Raw genomic sequence first — 24789 nt, 5'->3', positions numbered from 1 at the left:
TATGCAAGTTCTACATGCCGCTGGGTTTGTGTGTGGATGTATAATATGCATGTAAGTATATGAGCCTCTCGTGTGTGTCTGTGTGCGAGAACATGTGTGAGCGGTCTGTCACTGATGATGTGGAGAGTGAAAACACATGTTGAAGCTGGTCTGCGCACACAGGGCCGTGTGAAGATTGGGAGCGTCGTTTCGTCTGTGTTATGGACTTGCCCGCGCTCTGTGTGTGTGTGTGTGTGTGCGGCTGTGCGCGAGCGCAAGCATTCTTGTGGGACAGGATGAAGCAACTAAAGGAAGTCTTTATGTTAACTGTTAGTGCATGCATGTGTGCATGCGTGCGTGCTCGTGCGTATGTGTGTGTGTGTGTGTGTGTGTGTGTGTGAACTAGGGCCACAGTGGGTCAGAGTTTTCCACGGTTTGGGACCCTCCATTCCACAGCTCCCAAACTAAGAGAGAGAGCTTTATCCTGACATCCGGTCTCCAAATCCTGCCAAATCCCTACCCCCCCACCCCCCAACGATCTCCTCTCCTCTCCTCTCCTCTCCTCTCCTCTCCTCTCCTCTCCTCTATCTCTCCTCTCCTCTCCTCTCCTCTCCTCTCCTCTATCTCTCATCTCTCCTCTATCTCTCATCTCTCCTCATCTCTCCTCTCCTCTCCTCTCCTCTCCTCTCCTCTCCTCTCCTCTCCTCTCCTCTCCTCTATCTCTCCTCTCCTCTCCTCTCCTCTATCTCTCATCTCTCCTCTATCTCTCCTTCCTTCTACAATGTGTCACTGCATTCAACCTGAACTTCAAAGCAGATCTCGGTTCAAATAAATACGGCCCTGTTATCGCAGGTGACTTGAGCTCGCTCAGCCGTGACTCGATAACAGCGATCGTGATCAGTCATGCGTGCACGTGCCGTACGTGCACAAGCCCATCTTTGCCACTCTTGATGTTGTTACAATCACTAGCTGCATCTGCCATGGGCGATGAATGCTTTCTTTAGAGGTCGGTCCAGTGCTGTGCTGGATGTAGCCTTCATTTTCACTCCATCAAATTGAAAAATGAGAACTGAAACGAAATGGCAGTTCGTCATTTTAGTGCTATACAACACTGTTCTCTTTGTCATTTTCTAGACCAGATTTATTTCCCCAGCTTTCAAAGAAAATGTGAAGACATTCCTTTTTGAGTGGTGCTAGCCACTCCTATACGCAGCAATGTCTGTATGTATGTATGTACGTATGTATGTACTACTGTACGTATGTACGTATCTATGTATGTACGTATGTACGTATGTCTGAGCATGGAAATATTGTTTTTTCACCACCAAGTGTCATGATATGCAGCAACGGTCATCATGAACGGGACTCGAACATGCGACGCACTGTCAGGCCAGATCCTATATGTGGCATGTACTGTACCTAGACTGCTAGGCCAGCGGGCGCCCCGAAATAGAATTAAAAAGTGGGTCCATATCACTTTAATGGACCAATGGTTTCCTGGAAGTATATCGCAGCACTTAACAACGCAATCTTTCTTCAGTTCAAAGCGGTGGATGAGGTAATTTTTTTTATTGCTAATGTGTTTTGGGGAAACACAAGTGGCTTTGTTTACAATGTCCCATTACAGACATTTAACTAGGACAGTACAGTGTGTTTTGCTTTGCTTTGGTTCCCTTATATGTGAAGCAATCACCAGTACCCCACAGAAACAAGCCAACAATATTATATAATCTGTATGGATGCCTGTGCCATTTGTTGGGCTCATGTTCTGGTTCTGCTGACACATATGTGTCATCATTACATAGTAGACGTAGTAGTAGTATTATTATATCATCATTATACACAGTAGACGTAATTTAATAAAAGGCACATCAGTGCGGTCATGATGAGCAGTGGTGTAAAGTAACTAGGTACATTTATACAAGTACTGTTATGAGGTACATTTACATTACGAGTACTTTTACTTCTACTCCACTACATCTCAGAGGCAAATATTGTACTTTTACTCCACTACAATTATTTGAAAACTTTAGTTACTAGTTAACATACGTTAACCACTTCAGCCACAATAATTACATTTTGGCCATTGTGAGCTTGTAGCTATTTTCAAAAGATTTTGAATACATTTGAAAACTTGAAATGAGATATTCTGCACATTGACCACTTTTACTTTTACTAGTATTTCTACATTGCAGTACTGATACTTTTACTTAAGTAAAACAATTTAGTATTTTTTCCAGTTAGACTGTTTCATATGACGCTTCCTCTTGACACATGGATAGGTCACGATGACGGCAAGACGTCTTGACAGGTGGCTAATATATTATTGTGCTTCTGGGCTTTTCTCTTTTCCGAATTGTAGGTTTTGTGAAAACTGTGGGTGTTTTACATTGATCGTTGTTGCTTGTCTGCAATCTTGCTGTCAAGACATTGCTTCATGGCTGGCCAGCTGCCATTCTACAAGCAACCTGCGGCCTCTATCTCCTTTAGGCTGAGCTCACACCTTTCATGCAATTCTCTGCTCGTTGGATGCTCGTTGGATGCTCGTTGGGTAGTGTCATGGCCGTCCCTCCCTAGATGCATCCATTTCCCACAAGGCTTTGCGGGAAGTGGGCGGTGCGCTAGAGCGGAATGCGGAAAACAACAGACCCACGTTTATCTGCGTGTAGTTTTTGGTGACCAATACGGCGATATGTGGAGTTGTACACTGTCATAATAAAACGGATGGCTTTTTACATACAGAATGGGGCACTGGCTTGCTAAATGAATCAAACTTTCTTCGAAAGACGTCATCCTCTTCTGAACAAGCCAACACACAGAATCAGTGCCTTTAAATCTGGTACTGATTGTTGAAATGACTGGAGACAGCCGTGCGTCATTTCATCATCATCATCATGTCCACACCCAAACGCAGAAACGCATTGAACACAGGATAAAATCACTGCAGTAGCAGGTTTCAATTGTAGGCTATATTATACTTGCTTTTATATTTACACTTATGAGGTGCCAATCATATTTTTTAATGAAGGAATAAGTACCGCATTTTAAAAGCCACCTAAATTGTGAGTGGAAGTGGAACATGTTTCTTTCATTGTCTGTCAGCATGTCACACTATGTGCAAAATCCCGACTCTCGACTTTTCTCAATTTAAAAATGATAGACACTTTACCATTGCTCTGGCGACTTGGCAAGTCCTGCACATAAATTAATAGCAGAGTCAGACCTATAGAAGTAACAAGTTGTGAGCTTGTAGAGTGGCTATATTTTCGAGCTGTATAATAAATGTCACGTTATAATGTGTAGGCTGGCTAATACAAGTTCACGCGCGCACATTGTCAGCATGTAGGCACAGTGACATGCATTCAATGGTGCGCCCTTAATTACCTAAACATGAGAGAGATGTGCCATATACGCACGATGCGATTCCATTCACACCTCTCTCTCTCTCTGCACCCTCTCTCTCTCTCTCTCCTCGCATGACCATGACCATGAAATGGAGAGCAAAATACAGCACGATATAGTTTCACATGCGGCTATGCACACACCACGCATAGACTTGTTGGTGTAGGCTACTGCGCAATGGCATTTGGCCTGGGTGCTTATTGGTAGGTTAATATCCACAGTTTATCCGTAGCGGTCCGCAATGAACCTATTGTTCAAGCTTCGCACTCCAATACAAATTAGAGTGTATAGGCCTGCACCACAGATCATATAGGCTGCATGGCTAACAGGACTTGGGCACTACCCATCTCTCTATAAAATATAAACTTCACAGAATATATACCACTTCGAATTATAACAATCGGTTGAAGATTATCTGAATATCACACAAGTAAAATCTCAACGTTTTTGCGCAACGGGCCATTGCGCTGAGGACTGGCAGTGTTTTACATATACTTGAGGACCTCTGCTTGGAACGCGCTGCATGTGGACGCAACACTTGGAGCTTGTAGATACACGGAATGACGATAAACATTTCACAGAATATATACCACTTTGAATTAAAACAATCGGTTGTGCTTAGCACTCGGCACCAATGCAAATGAAATAGTCCGCACTGGACTAGTAGGCTGATATATTTATTATTGGATGCAGCAGAGCAGAGCCTTTGCTCACTGCAGTTGATGCAACATAATACGTTTTAAAGTTGTTAACAGTGATATATAAACATGAACACTTGGATAGATATCTGTGTAGTTTCCATGCAGGCACAAGCTGCATTTCTCACCTAATTATAGTAAAAATGATATGCGCTAATAAGCGGTGACATCATCATTTCTCAAAAGCTCTGTCACTCTCCAGTCGGACTTTTCTGCGGGGCTCAGGAGACTACAACTAAACTCCGCCCATTGGGATACAAAACAGCCCTTCTCTCCTATTGGTTGGTGGTTAACCCCACCCTCTGTGTTGGGTGGACGTTGGGTGGATGTTGCGCCTACAAGCTGTTGTATGCATAGATATATGGTTGTATGGCTTTCGGCTGTGTGTTGACTGCCCCCCCTCCCCCTCATACAACACAATGTTGGGTCAAAGCACGTGACTCCCATTGGTAATACATTGGGCGGCCATGACACTACCCAACGAGCATCCAACGAGCATCCAACGAGCAGAGAATTGCATGAAAGGTGTGAGCTCAGCCTTAGTGTGGTGGCGGTCTCCTAAGCCTCGTTAAAGCTAACCTCAGTGACCTGTGTGTGCATGTGCGCGTGCGTCCGTGTATGTGCGTGTGAGTGCGTCCGTGTATGTGCGTGTGTGTTAGGGTTAATTCTGTTTTAGGCCGAAAGGGGCGAAGTTCTGACTGAACCAAATACTGGCTCCCAAGAGTTCGATAATCTTGAAGCTGGGTAAGAGGTTGAACATCTACGTGAGGCTAAGATAAGGAGGAAAGCTTTACCACACTTTAAGCTAAGATTCCGACAAGGCTATTGCTGGCGAACATCGCCTTAAAAAGGGGAGGATGACGTAACGGCTAGCTCGTCGTCGTTACGTCACCCTTAGCATGGGGTCCACCTATGCTTTCTATGGCATAGGCAGCTCTAGACGCAGAGCTAGAGAATCTAGATGCAGCTGTGCGACATGAGACTAATTAATTAGAGCGACAGAGAGAAAGAGGAGTCTGTGTGTGTACGTGTGCGTGTGTGCGTCAATTTAACACAGGTGCAGATGATCAGAAATCAGCAGAGAGTGATCGACGTTTGCGCTACTCTATGACTAGACCTTTTTTTTTCTCCCTGGAAATAAAAACATCTGGGTTTCCGAGGCTACGTCACCCTTGACAGTGTGTGTGTGTGTGTTTGTGTGTTTTCCAGGAGTTCCAGAATCCCGATGGGGAGGAGTACCATGCAGACCTGTCCCAGACCCTGCGTGCGTCTCCGGCCTCCCAGAGTGGAGGTCCCGAGGTGTACATCCTGCCTCTCACCGAGGTCTGCCTCCCTTTGGCCAAACAGCCCTCCAGATCAGGTATAGGCTGACCGTTCCATATACTTACGATCAATGGGCTATATATGCACACATTTAGGAAAGAACTTAAGTTGGGCCCCTTCCCTACTTCCTTCACAGGTGTTACCGATAATGCTAATGAAGTAAGTCTCTGTTCCATTCTGGTCAAACAGAGTCAGGATGCTGATATTGTGCATGCTGTTGGTTCACTGGAAACACTCTGCTACACCAGTGGACGTCTCAATGTGTCCTTGAGTTAGCCTGGCTAATAAGCCAGACCGAATCAGCCGTTGGCAAAAAAAAACTGCCGGCGGATTACGGTCTGGAGAGGCTCAATTGTACGCCCATTTCCTACACCAGAGAACTGGTGTGGCCAATAGGGACACGGTATGCAATATGGGCGGGCTTTGGTACAGTGACGTTCAATGCTTGAGACCTTTGACTGACAGTAGCTCTGACCAATTGCGTCAAAGAGAAAATGTTTGAACCCACCCCCCAGGAAACAAGATCCATACACAGCATCTCCAGACTCAAATACCACACGACAGTGTGATTTGAGTCTGGCTTATTAGCCAGGCTATCCTTGAGTGGGTTCCAAATGGCCCTGTACGGGTGTGTAACTCTGAGAGTGTACAAATGGAACCAAATGGATCCGTACCGTTCCATTTGTACACTCTCAGAGTTATTTTTTTAATTCAAACGTTTGGCCGTGTGCATACAGTCCATTTACTTACAGTCAGTGAAACTGAAAGGAGAATAAAAAAACAATTTTCAACATTTTTCAGCCCATTTTGATAACGCTATTCACATCATGTTGCAGTCCATAGGCGTGGTAGCTACAATTCTCAGTCGACACATGCAGACATCGAAGATTTTGAACAGTTTCTCATACGCCTCGGTCATAAACTGACGCAACATGGAGGCACAGCTGCAACGGCAGATCCGAACGAACGTCATGTCATTTTTGAACCATTGTGTCAGTGCCGTTGATAATGGCATATTCATTCTCTTGGAATGGAGCTTTGTAAACGTTGCCAGCTGCGGGTCAGCAACTGTAAGTACTTTTGGAGGGTGTGATGAGAGCAGTACATGATGGGTGAGGTGAGGTACATTGTACTTCTGGTCTGATTTAAGAGTTTGGCCCTGGAGTGAGTGACCAACGCCCTATTTGTTGGCCATGGTTGGGCCTCCACCTATCCCGCTGGCTCTACTGCCCTGTGTCGCCAGGGAATCAACTATGTGCTATTCAACGACCCCCCATCCCCCCCCTTCTCTCTCTCCCTCCCTCTCTCCTTCTCTCTCTCTCTGTCCCTCTCTGTCCCCCAAATCACTCTCTCCCACAAACATCTGCCTGTTGCATAATGACCGCCAGGCCAAGCCAGCCTACACTGCTGCTCCGTGGAATGTGAGGCACGCCAGCGCGCCAGACCCTGATGAGAATATCCCCCTTTCTTTCACTCAGGCCCTCCTCCTTTCTCTCCCTCTCCTTATCTGGCCGATGGATGCGTGTGACAATGGCTGGTGTTGTCGCCGGAGCTGATGCGTATAGAGCTGAGGGCAGCAGAACAGATCTGGCCCGATAAACTTATGACACGAGAGTGTGGTTGGACTTAATGCTGTCGTACCACGCAGTTCGCCTACAGGCCAGACTGTCCCAAGCCGCACCCGGCTATGGTCGCGAGACCAGATTCTACAAAATGTCTTTGTAGAAACTTTTTCATGTCCAGGACCCCCAGAATTATCTGTATTTGCCCGCGGACCCCCATCTGATTATTATTATTTTTGTTTCAAGGGACCCCCCAGAAGCATTCGAGTTAAAACGTTTGCTGTGAAAGAATATATATATTCAAAGATTTGCACACATTTTCATGATGAAAATTGCAGATCTACAAGTTTGTGGCGCGAGCCATGGACGATATACGAGCTACAATATACTTGATATACAAGCTACGAGCTTATATATCTGCTATTTTCATTTTTTTTTATCATCGCTATGGGGTGTACAGTACTTGATTAAATGTACTTGGTTACTTTACAACACTGTGTTCTTCAGCCAGAATCCTGAACTCTTTTTCAACCTCTCTGCCGTGCGTACTGGGACTGTAGGGTGGAGTCAGGGGGGATAGGTGGGGCTGTAGAGTGGAGCTGTTGCCCCCGCGACCCGACTACGGATAAGTGGTTGAAGATGGATGGATGGATGTAGAGTGGAGTCGAGGGGATAGGTGGGGCTGTAGAGTGGAGGTGTTGCCCCCGCGACCCGACTACGGATAAGTGGTTGAAGATGGATGGATGGATGTAGAGTGGAGTTGAGGGGATAGGTGCGGCTGTAGAGTGGAGGTGTTGCCCCCGTGACCCTACTACGGATAAGCGGTTGAAGATGGATGGATGGATGTAGAGTGGAGTTGAGGGGATAGGTGCGGCTGTAGAGTGGAGGTGTTGCCCCCGTGACCCTACTACGGATAAGCGGTTGAAGATGGATGGATGGATGTAGAGTGGAGTTGAGGGGATAGGTGGGGCTGTAGGGTGGAGGTGTTGCCCCCGTGACCCGACTACGGATAAGCAGTTGAAGATGGATGGATGGATGTAGAGTGGAGTTGAGGGGATAGGTGCGGCTGTAGAGTGGAGGTGTTGCCCCCGTGACCCTACTACGGATAAGCGGTTGAAGATGGATGGATGGATGTAGAGTGGAGTTGAGGGGATAGGTGCGGCTGTAGAGTGGAGGTGTTGCCCCCGTGACCCTACTACGGATAAGCGGTTGAAGATGGATGGATGGATGTAGAGTGGAGTTGAGGGGATAGGTGGGGCTGTAGGGTGGAGGTGTTGCCCCCGTGACCCGACTACGGATAAGCAGTTGAAGATGGATGGATGGATGTAGAGTGGAGTTGAGGGGATAGGTGGGGCTGTAGAGTGGAGGTGTTGCCCCCGTGACCCGACTACGGATAAGCGGTTGAAGATGGATGGATGGATGTAGAGTGGAGTCGAGGGGATAGGTGGGGCTGTAGAGTGGAGGTGTTGCCCCCGTGACCCGACTACGGATAAGCGGTTGAATATGGATGGATGGATGTAGAGTGGAGTTGAGGGGATAGGTGCGGCTCCCTGATGACACGCCCATACAGTACATTCTGCAAGAGCTTGGCTCGGTCCAGAGCCGCGGGGACGATGAGGCCCTTCCCTGATGGACTGCAAGCTGTGCAGCCAAAAGCAAAGAAGTTCGCAATCTACCCCGTCCCCACACACACACACACACACACACACACACACACACACACACACACACACACACACACACAGACATAACCACACTCCCATAAATAAGAGAAAATACAGCATTTGCATGTACTAGTCGAATGAATACAAGACTTAGTCTAAAGGTTAAACATGCACAACACACACACACACACACACACACACACACACAGACATAACCACACTCCCATAAATAAGAGAAAATACAGCATTTGCATGTACTAGTCGAATGAATACAAGACTTAGTCTAAAGGTTAAACATGCACAACACACACACACACACACACACACACACACACACACACACACACACACACACACACATACACAGACATAACCACACTCCCATAAATAAGAGAAAATACAGCATTTGCATGTACTAGTCGAATGAATACAAGACTTAGTCTAAAGGTTAAACATGCACCACACACACACACACACACACACACACACACACACACACACACACACACACACACACACACACACACACACACACACACACACACACACCACTACCACCAGTCCACCACAGTCCCAGAGCATCAATGTTATACACTAAACGTCCACGTCACACTTTCACAAATTTCGCCATAGCAAATTACATTCGCAATTACACACAGCCATGCCACCTCCAAATGCCCCCAGGCAGTGCCGCTCTTTGAATTTGAGTTATGCAACCAGAGGTTGAACAATCTGAACATGGGAATTGAATTAGGCCCGAGGATTGTCCAACTGTAGCCCCGACAGCTCAGCAGAGAACACTATCAGATGTACTGGGCCGGAGAGGCATGGCGTATTATAGGACTTCCATTTAGCTCCGAGTGATTTAAGCCAGGGGTTCTCAACCCGTGGGTCGCGACCCCTCGGGGGGTCGCCAAATTATTTTAGGGGGTCCCCAAATTATTTAAAAAATAAAAATAAAAAAAAAGATTTTGTTTTTTAAAAAAAAATTCACGATTTTTCAAAAATAGCAGACCTACAAGCTCGTAGCGCGCCACTCGGTGGCGCGCTATGAGCTTGTAGATCTGCTATTTTTCAATAGCTAAATTATAACAATGCTTAAAACACCAAAAGGGGTTCCCGCCCAAAATGGTTTAAGGTTATTGTAGCAGTCAATTTATATTGGGGGTCGGGAGGGGGCGGGGCGGGGTCCCGAGACATTGCCAAAGCATTTCCGGGGGTCCCCGGCCAAAAACGTTGAGAACCCCTGATTTAAGCCACTGTGCGTCTCCATAAGTAAGAACTTCCTGCCTTGGTAGCCATATTAGCCACACACATTCTTCAGATGGCTGCTCTGCTCAGCAGCGCTCGGCCTAGTGAGAGCAGACAGCAGACACTGTCAAATGGAAATTGAGTTACTGTATTTGCTATGAAGACGTGTAAGAAATGACGTTACGGTTTCGAATTTGAAGGGGTACGTATATGCGCAGAGGGTATGCGCATGCATAGTGGCAAATTGAGTGGCAAATCGAGTGGCGAAGTGAGTTTAACGTTGAGTAAGGGACTTTTCTGTTTGGACGTATGGGCTCTCAAGACCAGAAAGTATTTGTTTTGCCACTCAGTAGGCGTTCCCGCATAACTTCCAGGTATCTTGATGATATCACACGCATACCCTCTATATGTTGGGATGCATTCAGTGTGTCATGTTGGGTTTAAAAACTGAAACACATGTATGAAACTTGTTGTCGTTTTCATTAGTTAGTGCATGGTTTTCAACCAGTGGTCCGGGTGAGGACCATCAGTGGTCCTTGAGGGGGTTCCAGGTGGTCCCCAGCTAAATGATGATGAGAGTTGGTAACCAAATGGACTCTTTAACTCTTGAGAGTGTAAAATGAAACCAAATGCATTGGACCCTTATGGGTCCATTTGGTTTCATTTTACGCTCCATTACTTAATTTACAATAAAACTACACAATTAGATAATGACAACGCCTGTTGTCTATCCTAATGAAACCAACATGATCAATCCAGCATGGAATTGTGGACAAAATCCTATCCAATGACAAGAAAATATTCGTAGACTTTGGTCTGAGAGGCTAAATCTCATCAAATGGTGGTCCGTGGCTCAAATGCCATATAAATAATGGACCTTGATATGAAAAGGGTTATTAGTCCAGCACACGTGAACACGCAGGGCCTGGACAGAAGACAACAGGCCGTATAGGCAACACGCAGGGCCTGGACAGAAGACAACAGGCCGTATAGGCAAGGAGCCATTGTTTACAACACTTATCACTACAACTCCGCTCAGGGCTGTTACTGTATGTCACAGAGCTGCAGGATAATGGCTCCAGTGTGTTGCGTACTGGTCCTAACTGGTGCCATGCAGCCCTCCCTCGCATGCCAAGACAATGGCTTCGATTTGTCCTCTGAGCTTAGCGTGAGCCGCCGAACCCACGGACGGAATGACTTGTCCCGGGATGGGATGGCGACAGGGTTGTCCAGTGTGGCCTCCACAACACACACAGTGAGTGGACTGTGTTAGCGGGCCGGACGAGGGCGGTTTTACACCACAAAGCGCCGTCTGTCCGCCACTGGTCCGAGAATGCCAGTGTCATCATGGGGGGATGGAGAGAGAGAGAGAGAGAGGGAGGGAGGGTGATGTTGCCGGCCCGTCAGTCCCGTCTCGTTTGGTTGAGCGTGGATGTAGTGGTGAGGACGCTCGAAAACGCGCTGTGCAGGTTGGGGACATACTGTACAGGCCATCTTCTGAATGCTGGGCAGTGATATGCGTTGGGGAGTTCAGGACACAGACAGACAGACAGACAGACAGGCAGACAGACAGACAGGCAGGCAGACAGACAGACAGACAGACAGACAGACAGACAGACAGACAGACAGACAGACAGACAGACAGACAGACAGACAGACAGACAGACAGGTGCCAGAGCAGGGTCAATATAGTACTATACCAGTTCAGAAAGCAGGTGGCTCTGTAAATAGTTAGGGGTGATTGTCCATTAGTGTTCGAGGACACCTCAGCTGTGCACAGGATTAATATCAATTAGAGCATGCTCGGTCACTTACTAACAGTGGTGATGGACAGAGGATGGACTCAACTGTAACTCCGTCTGAGATCTTGGATGTGGTGCGCCGCCGTCTGTGCCAAGAAGAAGAAATGGAACATTGTGTGCAAATGTCATCACATTTTGTCCTCGCTGCCGTTTGCCGTAATAATATCACTTTCACAATATCACATTCCGTTTCCTCCTCCAGTCCAACTCCGATCCACGGACCTCGGCCGCCACAGTCTGCTCTACCTGAAAGAGATCGGTAATGGCTGGTTCGGGAAGGTAAGACCGCCATTTTCGTGTGTCTTCTCTTAATATTTCTGTCGGTGGTTGTTTCTCTGTTGTTGTTGTTGTGAGTGTGTGTGAGCTGTAAGATGAAAGAAACGCAGCGCCGCCGGGAAGCTCACGTCACGGCTGTTAGTCAGCGCCGTGTTGCGAATGGAGCTTGTTGGCCGACATGCTGCATTACCTGTAGATTGTGCGTGCGTGCTTGCGCGTGTGTGCGTGCGCATGCGTGCGTGTGTGTGCATGCGTGCGCGTGTAATGGGGGCCCTGATTCTTCCTTGCCTTTGATGTCAGCCTCTCTCAGGAGCGACACACTTCTCCACAATTCCCCCAGAGAGAAATCCTATGATGAGCATCAAATAACTGTGTGATTGGAGTCTTACTGTGTTGTCTGTCTTGTAGTTTCACACATAACAAAATGTCTTATTCTACTGTTGTGTACCTTGATTGGGTACAAAACAAAACATCTGTCTAACAGTAGAATATCTGAATATCTCTGTCTGTCTTTCTTTCTTGCTTTCTTTCTTTCTTTCTTTCTTTCTTTCTTTCTTTCTTTCTTTCTTTCTTTCTTTCTTTCTTGTCTTTTATGTCTTTTATGCATGTATGTCCCCTCCTAACTGTGTGTGTGTGTGTGTGTGTGTGTGTGTGTGTGTGTGTGTGTGTGTGTGTGTGTGTGTGTGTGTGTGTGTGTGTGTGTGTGTGTGTGTGTGTGCGTGCGTGCGTGCGTGCGTGCGTGCGTGCGTGCGTGCGTGCGTGCGTGCGTGCGTGCGTGCGTGCGTGCGTGCGTGCGTGCGTGCGTGCGTGCGTGCGTGCGTGCGTGCGTTGCAGGTGCTGTTGGGGGAGGTGAACGCAGGACTCAACAGCGCCACCCAGGTGGTCATCAAGGAACTGAAAGTCAGTGGCAGTGTTCAGGACCAGATGCACTTCCTAGAGGAAGCACAGCCTTACCGGTAACCTCCTCTCCTCTCCTCTCCTCTCCTCTCCTCTCCTCTCCTCTCCTCTCCTCTCCTCTCCTCTCCTCTCCTCTCCTCTCCTCTCCTCTCCTCTCCCTCTCTCCTACGCATACATTCCACAGACACACAAAACATTGTCTGTTTCTCTCTCTCTCTCTTTCCCTTGCTTTCTATCACTTCCTCACAGCAACACTTTAGAGCCGTCTAGGTCTGTCTGGGTGTGTGTGTCTATTGGTCAACCTGTCTGAGGTTTAATCTCTCATTGGAATGATCATTCTTACCAGTATCTCCAATTATCCATTGTTCTAGTCCCATCATGTACTGTATGTTATATTTGTTGAAATGTTGAATCGAGCTGAAACCTTATATAGATACTAGCTTTTTAAGGAGCCCCAAATTGTGACTTATTAGCCCGCGGGACCCCCCATTCGAAAAGATATGCCATTGACCCCCATGAGAGAACCCCCAGTTCCACATGCATTAGGCTATCGGACCTTGATGTATCATGTAAAATCTAATATAATTTCACTTGAGAGTTACAGAGAGTTTGAGAGGGAATGAGGGATGTGTAATTATTTATAGGATTCGGGGTCACTCATTTTAAGTACCGGTACGTACTCTCCGTACTTTGCTGTTCTGTTCCTGTGTGTGACTCTGTTCCTGTGTGTGTGTGTGTGTGTGTGTGTGTGTGTGTGTGTGTGTGTGTGTGTGTGTGTGTGTGTGTGTGTGTGTGTGTGTGTGTGTGTGTGTGTGTGTGTGTGTGTGTGTGTGTGTGTGTGTGTGTGTGTGTGCACGTGCGTGCGTGTGTCCGCAGGGCTCTGCAGCATCCTGCGCTCCTGCAGTGCATGGCTCAGTGCACTGAGGTCACCCCCTACCTGCTGGTGCTGGAGTTCTGTCCACTGGTGAGGAAACTCGTCATGTGCTACCGGTGGAACTACTGTACATGTGCTGGTGGAATTATAACTGTTTATTACACGGTTTGGTTGAATGCGTGATTCTGATTGGTCAATCGCTGAATTCAGCGGTGTGTTATTTCTTGATAACAGACCACTCCGCTCAAAGGCCCAGAGCACCTGGCTGCGCTGCCTCTTGGATTTGATGCTGTACCCAACATGACAGCCATGTAAACAAACACAATGTCATTTACAGCTAATCGTTGCTCTCAAGAATGTTGTTGAGAACATTTGAAGCGAGATGATGCAGTTCCCAAACAATTTATTCTATTTGATCAACACTCACTTTCTTGTTTCCGAGGCGACTGTTGCGCTCTGCACGGCCAACTTGGAATACTTTCATTACCGTGAGCAAGGAAATACTTTTGTTTTGTTGTCACTTTGGGGTCAATTTATTAATGTATGTATTTAGTAGCCGTGTAATAAGCGGGGTAATGTCTGGCTAGGTGGTCATTGTTCATAAATAAATCTGTGATTTTTTGAGTGGTGCAACCACTCCATTACGGAGCTATGTGTGTCTGTCCCTGGCTGGCTGGCTGTGTCCGTCCGTCCGTCCATGTGAGCACGAACATTGCGTTTGGTTGGTTTTCACAACCAAGTATCACTGTTGTGCAGCCTAACACACACACACACATTAACTGTATATATGATGATTTCGGGTGTGACAGTACAGTACAGTACAGTACAGTACAGTACAGTACAGTACAGTACAGTACAGTACAGTACAGTACAGTACAGTACAGTACAGTACAGTACAGTACAGTACCTGGGGACCCCCACACGGTAACTGTCATTTCTCAACCATTTCGGACGTGGGGCGGCTTGCCGGAATCGGCCCGGCCCCCTGGGCGCGTTCCTGTGGGTCTGGAACTTCCAGGTACCCCCCGGGGACCCCCACACGGAGTTGCACCACTCACTTCACACGGGTGTGATTTTTTTTAATTATTTTTATGACAGGGTGACACACCACTGCAAAGGCATGGGGGGCAGGGACTAAACTTGTCTCCTTTGACTGTGTGACTGTCATCACACAGGTGAAGGTGATAATTATGCTAATGGAGACGCTGAATGTCATCATGCATTTTGCATGACTTGACACGGCTGTGATTCTGTGCAGGATTATTGTGATTAATCGGCACTTCATCTGATTTACATATGTGATTAGAAACAGGTGCAGTGGACGAATGGGCTGCCAAACATAATATGCAGACCCCTCTGTTGTGTCTGTATATTGAGAGAAAATTAAGCTAGCGTGAAGGTGTTTGAGGGGCGCTAGGCCCTCCTATGCCCAGCTTTGTGTGTTTGTGTGTACCAAATTTGAGATGATTTGATTGGCTGAGCACGGAATGTGATATATGATGATGTTAGCCTCGCAGTGGCCAGACACAAATCTGCCGGTGGCAAAAAAAAATAGATAGATGTATGGCATAAGAGCGCCCCTCACTTCACACGAGTGTGATTTTTTTAAGTGTTCATTTTGTCGCAGTCTTTTGAATACAATTTAATTTAGTTTTAGTCATATTTCAGTCATCTGAAAAGTTTTAGTTTTAGTCTAGTTTTAGTCGACTAAATATACGATTTTAGGAAAACTAGAATCTAGCCTATTGTAAAAGGTGGACGTGAGGGGCTAAACTAGCGGAAAAAGGGGACAAGAAATGTCTTGGACAAAAGTAGCTGACTCCTTGCGAGACGTGTTGCTGGGAGACTGTAATGACGATGTATAGATATATCTTCTTTCGCTGAATGTTCACTCCAATAATAGTGTTGCTGGGATCATTCATGTGGTTAAGACAGTCCTCTGCAGTCTGCACTGTTGTGTACAGAGTTTCACAAGGGTTGTATTCAACAGACACATCTGCCACCAAGTGGTCAGAGGAAGTAATGCCAAGTGTGCTGGTTAAAAGGATCCCTGGCTAATAAGACTTACATGCCTTAAGAGTGAAAACTATTTCTAAGATAAATAAAATATTTACGGTCTTTTTCATTTCAAATGTTTAGTTATAGAGGGTTTTAAGGCATATAAGTTTTATTAGCCTTTTAAGAATTCTGCCCTAAAGTGGAGTGCATCCAGCAAATGCTACTAGGACACATACTGTATTTACTAACGGCAGTGGCTGATTGATTACATACAAAAGGACTAGACTAGACTATAAGAACAGCAGCATGTGAGCTCTGTGGGCTACGGCGGTGAGCCTCATGTGTTTGTTCCCTGTGCTTGCTGTGTCCAGGGAGATGTGAAAGGCTACATGTTGTGTTTACTGTGCTTGCTGTGTCCAGGGAGATGTGAAAGGCTACTTACGCAGCTGCAGGGCGTCAGACACCCTGACCCCAGAGCCCCTCGTTCTACAAAGGATGGCCTGTGACATCGCCTCGGGCCTCTTACACCTGCACAAACACAACTTCACACACAGGTACAAACACACACACACACATTTCACACGCGCATGTGCAAATGCTACATCAGTTGCAATTTCAAGTTACAGTGGGCTCTATGCACACAGAATAACTCTTCCTACTTCCGGGCCACTTCCCTACTAGGTATTACCGATGATACTAATTAATTAAGGCTCTGTTCCATTTAGTGTAGAGTGGTTCTCAAACTTATTTTAATTTCAAGGACCCCCATCACTCTGAAAGTATAAAAATGGAACCAAATGGACCCTTATGGGTCCATTTGGTTCCATTTGTACACTCTCAGGTTACACACCCGTACGGGACCATCAAGGACACTTTGACACCCACTGGCGTAGCAGTGTGTTTCCAGTGAGCCAACATGCACCATAGCAGCACCCTGACTCTGTTTGACCAGAATGGAACAGAGCCTTCAATAGTATCAGCGGTAACACCTGTGAAGGAAGTAGGTTAGGGGCCCCAAGTTCTTTACAAAATGGCGGGTGTGTGCATATATAGCCCATTTAGGCATCTTATCCGGAGCGACTCATAAGTGCAAAATCAGGACCCTACTCAACAAACCACAGGGGTACTAAACACACGCATAGTCACATTGAGTAGAGTGCAAAGAGAACAATTCAGTGCTTCAAAGAAACTCGGTAAACATCGTCCAGTCTGTGACAGACTGGACGGCTCCACTCCAGCCAGCCTCCACGGAGCGGAAGGAAGGATCTGCACTGACACTCTGATGGTTTCTCCCTGGAACAATATCCTGGTGCTGCCAGAGTGTTTGTCATAGACTCCAGCATCAGTGATTTTGTTGCAGGAGGGGACGACCTCACCTCACCTCTCCTCTCCTCCTCTCCTCTCCTCCTCTCCAGAGCAGTCTCCAGCAGTATCCACTTCAAACTGGATATCACGCGTGCGTGCTCAATTAATAGAACATGTTCCAAGTGCAATAACTACATCAGTGATTGATTATATATGTAGATTTGCAATTGCATATGAATTATATAGAATCCTCATGAGCATTTTGTTTATTACCAAATTGGTAGAGAGTATTTTGAACCCAGGTCTCATGCACGAGAGTATAGCTTTAATGCATTTATTGATGATTTTATTTGCAACATTCATCTCAGACAGACCTTTACCCGCCATGTAATTTGTATTGATAAACTCCCTGTCCAACAGCTGTTTATCAGCTGTTTATCAATGTCAGATTAGACTAGAATAATGGCTGTAGCTCAGAGTCGCTTAATGCTGTTTGCATGCGGACGGAGCATTCCCAATATGCCATGGTGCATGGAGACACATGAGCCTGGCTCAGTCTGTCTGTGTGCTAACATGTGTCTGTCTGTGTGCTAACATGTGTCTGTCTGTGTGCTAACATGTGTCTGTCTGTGTGCTAACATGTGTCTGTCTGTGTGCTAACATGTGTCTGTCTGTGTACTAACATGTGTCTGTCTGTGTGCTAACATGGAGACACATGAGCCTGGCTCTGTCTGTCTGTCTGTCTGTGTGCTGCATGGAGACACATGAGCCTGGCTCTGTCTGTCTGTGTGCTAATTCCGACTGTTATGGTTATAAATAATAATGGAGACGTCCTGTTCTGTTGCTGCCCTCATAGTGACCTAGCTCTGAGGAACTGCCTGCTGACTGCTGATGTCACCGTCAAGATAGGAGACTATGGGCTGTCCCACAGCAAGTACAAGGTAGGTTTGGGGACGTTTTTTGGGGGGCCTTTATTTGAGAGTACTGTAAGCTGACAGGAGATGGGGAGGGACACGCAGCAAATGTCACCCGGATCGGGAGTCGAACCCGCGACACACTGTCAGGCTGGATTAGCAACCTAGGTGCCCATGCAAATCTAATCCAACTAATCTGCCTTTAACCAACTGTGGGAAGAATATATTGATTTTAATAAAATACAATAATCGATGTTGAAAAGATTTAACATATATATTATCTTCTCATTTTTTTCTTTTGGCTCACTGGAAACAATCTGCTACACCAGTGGGTCTCAAAGTGTCCTTGAGTGGGATCCAAATGGCCCCGTACGGGTCTGTAACTCTGACAGTGTACAAATGGAACCAAATGAACCTGTAAGGGTCCATTTGGTTCAAATTTGTACACTCTCAGAGTTATGGGGGTCCTTGAAATTAAAAAAGTTTGAAAACCACTGTACACTAAATGGAACAGAGCCTTAATTAGTATCATCGGTAACACCTGTGAAGGAAGTAGGGAAGTGGCCCGGTTGTAGGAAGAGTTATTCTGTGTGCATAGAGCCTATTAGAGGAAGTAGGAAGAGTTATTCTATGTGCATAGAGCCTATTAGAGGAAGTAGGAAGAGTTATTCTATGTGCATAGAGCCTATTAGAGGAAGTAGGAAGAGTTATTATATGTGCATAGAGCCTATTAGAGGAAGTAGGAAGAGTTATTCTATGTGCATAGAGCCTATTAGAGGAAGTAGGAAGAGTTATTCTGTGTGCATAGAGCCTATTAGAGGAAGTAGGAAGAGTTATTCTGTGTGCATAGAGCCTATTAGAGGAAGTAGGAAGAGTTATTCTATGTGCATAGAGCCTATTAGAGGAAGTATGAAGTGTTATTCTATGTGCATAGAGCCTATTAGAGGAAGTAGGAAGAGTTATTCTGTGTGCATAGAGCCTATTAGAGGAAGTAGGAAGAGTTATTCTGTGTGCATAGAGCCTATTAGAGGAAGTAGGAAGAGTTATTCTGTGTGCATAGAACCTATTAGAGGAAGTAGGAAGAGTTATTTTATGTGCATAGAGCCCATTAGTTTAAAGATGGAGTGCCACAATGTTTGTATTTTTCCAGTTTTTCATGTGTCTATGAGGTGACAGTACTTCATTAGACACCCTGGAGTTGTTTTTATGTGCAATGGTGTATTAACTTTGTATTTAGGGTTTCTTCCTGGAGGTTGAACCCTTGACAGTCAAACGGGCCAATGAAATAAACAGTAATATAGTGACACCACACTATCAGCCCCTCCCCTAACCCCTCCCCCTTTATCATACAACTACAGCTGTGGGTGCGGCTTCAGTTCAGGTGTATCACCACCCATCACCACCCACCAGGCAAACCAGGCATACTTAATGAACTGGTGGGCGTGTCCACATAAAAGCATGATTTTAACAAATACTATACACTTTTTGGAAAAAGTTCTTCCCCCTTATATTGTAATATAATACCTTATATTGTAATAAAAAATCGTGGCATCTTTAATGAGGCCTCTGTGTGTCCACTAGGATGACTATTACGTTACATCAGAGCAGATGTACGTTCCACTACGCTGGATGGCCCCCGAGTTGCTGGACGAGGTCCGGGGAAACCTGCTAGTGGCTGACCAGAACCTACAGAGCAACATCTGGTACGCACGCACGCACGCACGCACGCACGCACGCACGTACACAAATCGAACCCTGCACATACACACTCTTTCACATGCATTCATCCATCTCAAAAGAAACAAAGACTATCAGTTAAAACATCAACTCAAATTGTCACAAAACAAAAAGAGAAAGTTCACAAGTTAGTTCATGAATCACATAATCACAAGGCAATGTTCATCCTGTTAATGTCCAGGTCTTTGGGGGTGACCATCATCTTGTTTTGTGTTAATGTCCAGGTCTTTGGGGGTGATCATCATTTTGTTTTGTGTTAATGTCCAGGTCTTTGGGGGTGACCATCATCTTGTTTTGTGTTAATGTCCAGGTCTTTGGGGGTGATCATCATCTTGTTTTGTGTTAATGTCCAGGTCTTTGGGGGTGACCATCATCTTGTTTTGTGTTAATGTCCAGGTCTTTGGGGGTGATCATCATCTTGTTTTGTGTTAATGTCCAGGTCTTTGGGGGTGACCGTCTGGGAGCTGTTGGAGCTGGGGAACCAGCCCTACAGACACTACTCTGACAGGCAGGTTCTGGCCCACGCTGTGAGGGAGCTGACGCTGCGACTCCCCAAACCCATGCTCAAAGTACCGCTGGCTGATCGCTGGTGAGACATGCACGCACGCACGCACGCACGCACGCACGCACGCACGCACGCACGCACGCACGCACGCACGCACGCACGCACGCACGCACGCACGCACGCACGCACGCATGCACACACACACACACACACACACACACACACACACACACACACTGACACACTGACACACATTACATGCTGGGTGCACAATACCATATAACCTTCAGTTATCATTGGAGACCAGAGGCAGTTCAAATGTGCACACACATCGCCCGCACGCACCCTCTTGCTCTGTTCTCATTACAAATGGTAATCCTCGTGGCTCCATCAGCATGTCGTATCCTGTACAGACCAACGAGCCCCACACACCCTTGACACCCCAGTATTAATGCTTTCACGGTGCATGAGAGACCAAATGCGTCGCCGCGGTCACCCATTATCTCCAAAGATGTCAAAATACGATTAAAGCTCTTCTCGGTTCTCCCAGTAGTGCGAGGGCCAGCTCGTTAGCTCATTGCGTTGGATTGTAACTAAAATGCAAATGCAATTTTAAACTAAAATGCCAAAAAATGTGTATGTGTATGTGTGTGTGTGTGTGTGTGTGTGTGTGTGTGTGTGTGTGTGTGTGTGTGTGTGTGTGTCCGTCCGTCCGTCCGTCCGTCCCCAGGTACGAGGTGATGCAGTTCTGCTGGCTGCAGCCTGACCAGAGGCCCAACGCTGAGGAGGTTCACCTGCTGCTCAGCTACCTGTGTGCCAAGGGCGCCAGCGAGGTGGAGGAGGACTTCGAGAGGCGCTGGAACTCGCTGCGGCCCAACGCCGGCGGCCACCACCACCGCAGTGCCTCCTCTACCGCGCCGCCGCTGGATCATCACCCACCTCACTCCTCCTCTTCCTCCTTCCCTCTCCTCGAGCAGTTCTCGGTCGCCGACGGCTACCATTCGGAGTCGGGGGACGACGTCCTGACGGTCACGGAGACCAGCCACGGTCTGAACTTTGAGTACAAGTGGGAGCAGGCGAGAGCGGGGCAGCCTTACCACGCCACCGCCGCTTCCCCCCCGGGCCAGAATCCATTTTACCCCCCGGTGGGGAGCATGGCACTGGGGGGCTGCCCCACGGAGGAGCTCGGCCTGGGAGTCTCGCCCCCTTCCTACTACCAGTCCAAACAGCTCCATCATCGTGCTCCCGGGGTGGTGGTGCCCGTCCTGGGTGCCCACAGCCCCTCGGTGGGCAGCGAGTACTACATCCGCATCGAGGAGCCGGTGGACCTGGACTACGCCATGTGCTCCTACAGCCCCGACTACGCCGGCAGCAGTGGGAGCTTCCTGACCGGGAGCGCCGACTCGGGGGAATGCATGGCCTGCCCCGGTGCTCAGGCCAAGAACATGGGCTCCTATTGGTCGGCGGACATTCACAAGACGGACGTGTTGTATGACTCCCACGACTCGAGCCCCGCCATCTCTTTGACGATGGAGCCCCTCCTGGGTCAAGTGTCGGACGGCAGCCCCCCCCTGAGACCCTGGGAGTCCGGTCACTACATATCCTATAAGGACCGAGACGGGGGCTACTACTACGAACACTCGCCCCCGCTGGGCATGGACCACCATCACCGCTACCTGATCGGAGGGGAGTCTCCCTTGGAGCCGCTTCCGGAGAGCTGGGGGTCGCGGAGCCTGCGGGAGGCCCTCGGAGAGTTGGAGAACCCGCTGGGGTCGATGACGGCCGCCATCGACAGCCCGCAGTCCTACGCAGAGAGCTATCTGGAGACCGACCAGAGCGCCGTCGTGGGGAGCAACAGCGTGAGCGGAGGAGGCTACTACGACATGATGGGCTCGCTGCGGAACACCATGCCAGGCCACAGCAGGCACGGCAGCCACTCTGTCAGCATCGACATCGAGACAGAGGGGGCACTCTTCATCGGCCACCTGGACAGCGACACCGAAGAGGAGGAGGAGGATATATTCGTGGAGAGGCACAGCTGCAACACGTGGCCCGCCAAGCACCGTCACCACCACCACAGACGGGCTAGCCACAGCTGCAGGCAACAAGACGCCTACGTCGACTTCCACTACACCATGCCCAGCACGGACATCGAGGACTCGTGGCCGGACGAGCACAGCCTGACCTTTCACTCTCTGCCAAAACGCATCGACTACCTGGAGCCCTCCCACCACCAGGCCAAAGATAACGGCGGCTGCCTTACGCTCGGCGACCACCACCACCACCACACGGTGGTGCCATCGTCGGACGCCTACGCCTACCTGTGCCACGAGGACGAGGCCGATGTGCCCGCGGTGCCGAGCGAATGCTGCCACTCTCACTTCGTGGACCCGCTCACCGGCCTGCTGGTGAGGAACTACAGCCACGCCGACTACCACGGAGAGAAGCTAGTCGACGTCGCCGGCGGCAACGAGGATTCGCCCGATCTATCGCCCGCCCCCGGAGGTCCCGTCGTAGCCAAACCTGCCTCGTTAAAGACCGATACAACCGACGGTATACACGGCTTGGAACAGTACGTCGACGTTACGATTGACGACACCACCACGTGCGTAGAGGAAGACGTTGATGACAAAAGCAAAGACGTGATCGTGAGGAACCCGGTAGAGCCCGAGCTGGAAGAGGTGATGCTGATCATGGCTAAGGCCAGCCCGCCTCCTCCCACAGACGACACGCACGATGTGACGGAGGCCCTGATGACGGAGCCTGACTCAGAGCTGAGTCAAACGGCGGACAGCGGCGTGGAGCGAGGCTGCTCCAGCGTCAGCCTCGTCGACATCCTGGACTGCAGCGACGATGACGACAACGGCGATGACGACATGACGGACGACACCACCGACGTCACCTCAGGCATATTTGCCGACGAGTCCGGAGAGCTGAGCGTCTCCTCGCCTGCGTTCGTCAAGTCGCTTCAGAAGCACGTGGGAACACCCGACTCCATGGACTCCTCCGTCGAGCTGCCGTCCACGCCGGGGTTCTGCGAGGTGGTCGGCGCCTTCAGCCCTGCCTCCTCGCACCCCTCCAGCTCACCCAAGGCCATGGACAGTGGCTACGACACGGAAAACAACGAGAGCCCAGAGTTTGTCCCCAAGGAGCCTCACGAGCCCCGAGACCAACCCCCGACGAAGGCCAGCCTCGACACCAGCCTGGAGGAGGAGGAGGAGGGAGTAGAGACTGCGATGGCACCCAAGGACGCAGAACTGTCACTCGGGGAAGGCTCTGCGTCAACATCCTCACAAACCGCCGACCCGGCGGTTCTCGTACCGCTGAGTGACAAGAACCCGTACCGGGACTCCGCCTACTTCTCAGACTATGAAAATGAGAGGCTGACGAAAAACGACAGGGGAGAGGCGAGGGACGAGTTAAATGCCGACACGGAGGAGGAGAGGACGGCAGGAAAAAAGGGTGAAAAAAGGAAGAAGGGCGAGGAGGAAGAGGACGAGGGGGATGCAGGGGACACTGAGGTTCTTTTGGATGAGGACAAACACATGGAACTTAATGACAGACAACCACGCTCCTCTCCACCTCCAGACATGGATGACGCAGGCCTGACAGCAGAGTGTAGCCAGGATGACACACTGGGGGAGCTGGCAGAGTGTGACACTTCTACGGCTGAGGAAGGGCTGGGCGAATGGCCGTCCCAGGTAGAGAGTTCATCACTTGGGGAGGAAGGGCTGGATGAATGGCCGTCCCAGGTAGAGAGTTCGTCACTGGGGGACTGGGCCGCGGAGGTGGTGGGAGCCATGGAGGAAGCTCTGGATGCTCTGAACGGAGACAGTAGCTCTGGCGCCGTCGAGGCAGAGGACGACGGAGACGTATTATTCACCATGGAAGTCTCCACCAGTGTCCAGTCTGCCGAGGAGGTGTCCGAAAAGCCAGGGACAAAGCACTCGATTCTCCACAAGTCGTCGACAACAACGCCTGGCGAAATAACCCCTCTGGCGAAGGAGGAGGAGGACGCGCCCCGTAACGCGCCGAAGAACCCCAAGCGTTTTTTGAGCTCCTCCCCTCCCCCGCCCTCTGCCATCTCCCTGCCCGCCCTCTCTCCAGCCGCCGATGGCGGCTCGGATGCGGACGGGGAAGAGGCGGACTCGGACGGCAGCGACGAGGATTCGGACGAGGAGCCACGTAGCTACGGTGTGCAGGACGAGCAGAGCGAAGAGGACGAGGTCTACCCCGTGCCCGTCGTGGTGAGCAGCAGCGACGACGCCCCTCACAACCTGCGCAGCCTCCTCAAGATGCCCACGTTGCTCACCGCCGAGACCCTCGACGAGCAGCTGGAGCGCAAGAAGAAGGCGGTGTCCTTCTTCGATGACGTCACCGTCTACCTGTTCGATCAGGTGAGTCAAGTCATAAAGAGGATAATCCCTCTTAGGCCAAGCCACTGCCATGGCAGTGTCTAAGCATTTGAACAGAAAGGAGGTAGAGGTCGCACAACTCCTGGTCACGATGCAAGAAACTTTTATTTTAAGATGACCCCGGTCTCTGGGCAAACCCAGAGAAAAGGTCAACGCCTCGGATGACTCCTCAGACTGAAATATTTCA

General features: G+C 48.9%; 1 protein-coding gene across 3 annotated transcripts in view; it reads left to right on the top strand.

Moving 5' to 3' along the window:
* Window positions 1-24789, top strand: part of aatkb (apoptosis-associated tyrosine kinase b) — a 78688-nt gene that overhangs the window by 49538 nt on the left and 4361 nt on the right. For 2 of the 3 annotated variants that reach the window (XM_079493666.1, XM_079493667.1), the window contains exons 3-11: window positions 5289-5439; window positions 11884-11960; window positions 12792-12913; window positions 13731-13818; window positions 16147-16280; window positions 17888-17972; window positions 19527-19648; window positions 20122-20271; window positions 20918-24584. In XM_079493666.1, the coding sequence (XP_079349792.1) occupies window positions 5289-5439; window positions 11884-11960; window positions 12792-12913; window positions 13731-13818; window positions 16147-16280; window positions 17888-17972; window positions 19527-19648; window positions 20122-20271; window positions 20918-24584 (4596 nt within the window). Of the gene's footprint in view, window positions 1-5288; window positions 5440-11302; window positions 11349-11883; window positions 11961-12791; window positions 12914-13730; window positions 13819-16146; window positions 16281-17887; window positions 17973-19526; window positions 19649-20121; window positions 20272-20917; window positions 24585-24789 lie in introns of those variants that run through there. The other variant, XM_079493668.1, reaches the window with a different exon arrangement.

Source organism: Electrona antarctica, assembly GCF_951216825.1.
Source record: "Electrona antarctica genome assembly, chromosome: 22".
In the NCBI taxonomy this organism is placed as follows: Eukaryota; Metazoa; Chordata; class Actinopteri; order Myctophiformes; family Myctophidae; genus Electrona; species Electrona antarctica.
Note: the sequence above shows the minus strand (reverse complement) of the source record. Positions and strands in the feature narration are given on the sequence as shown.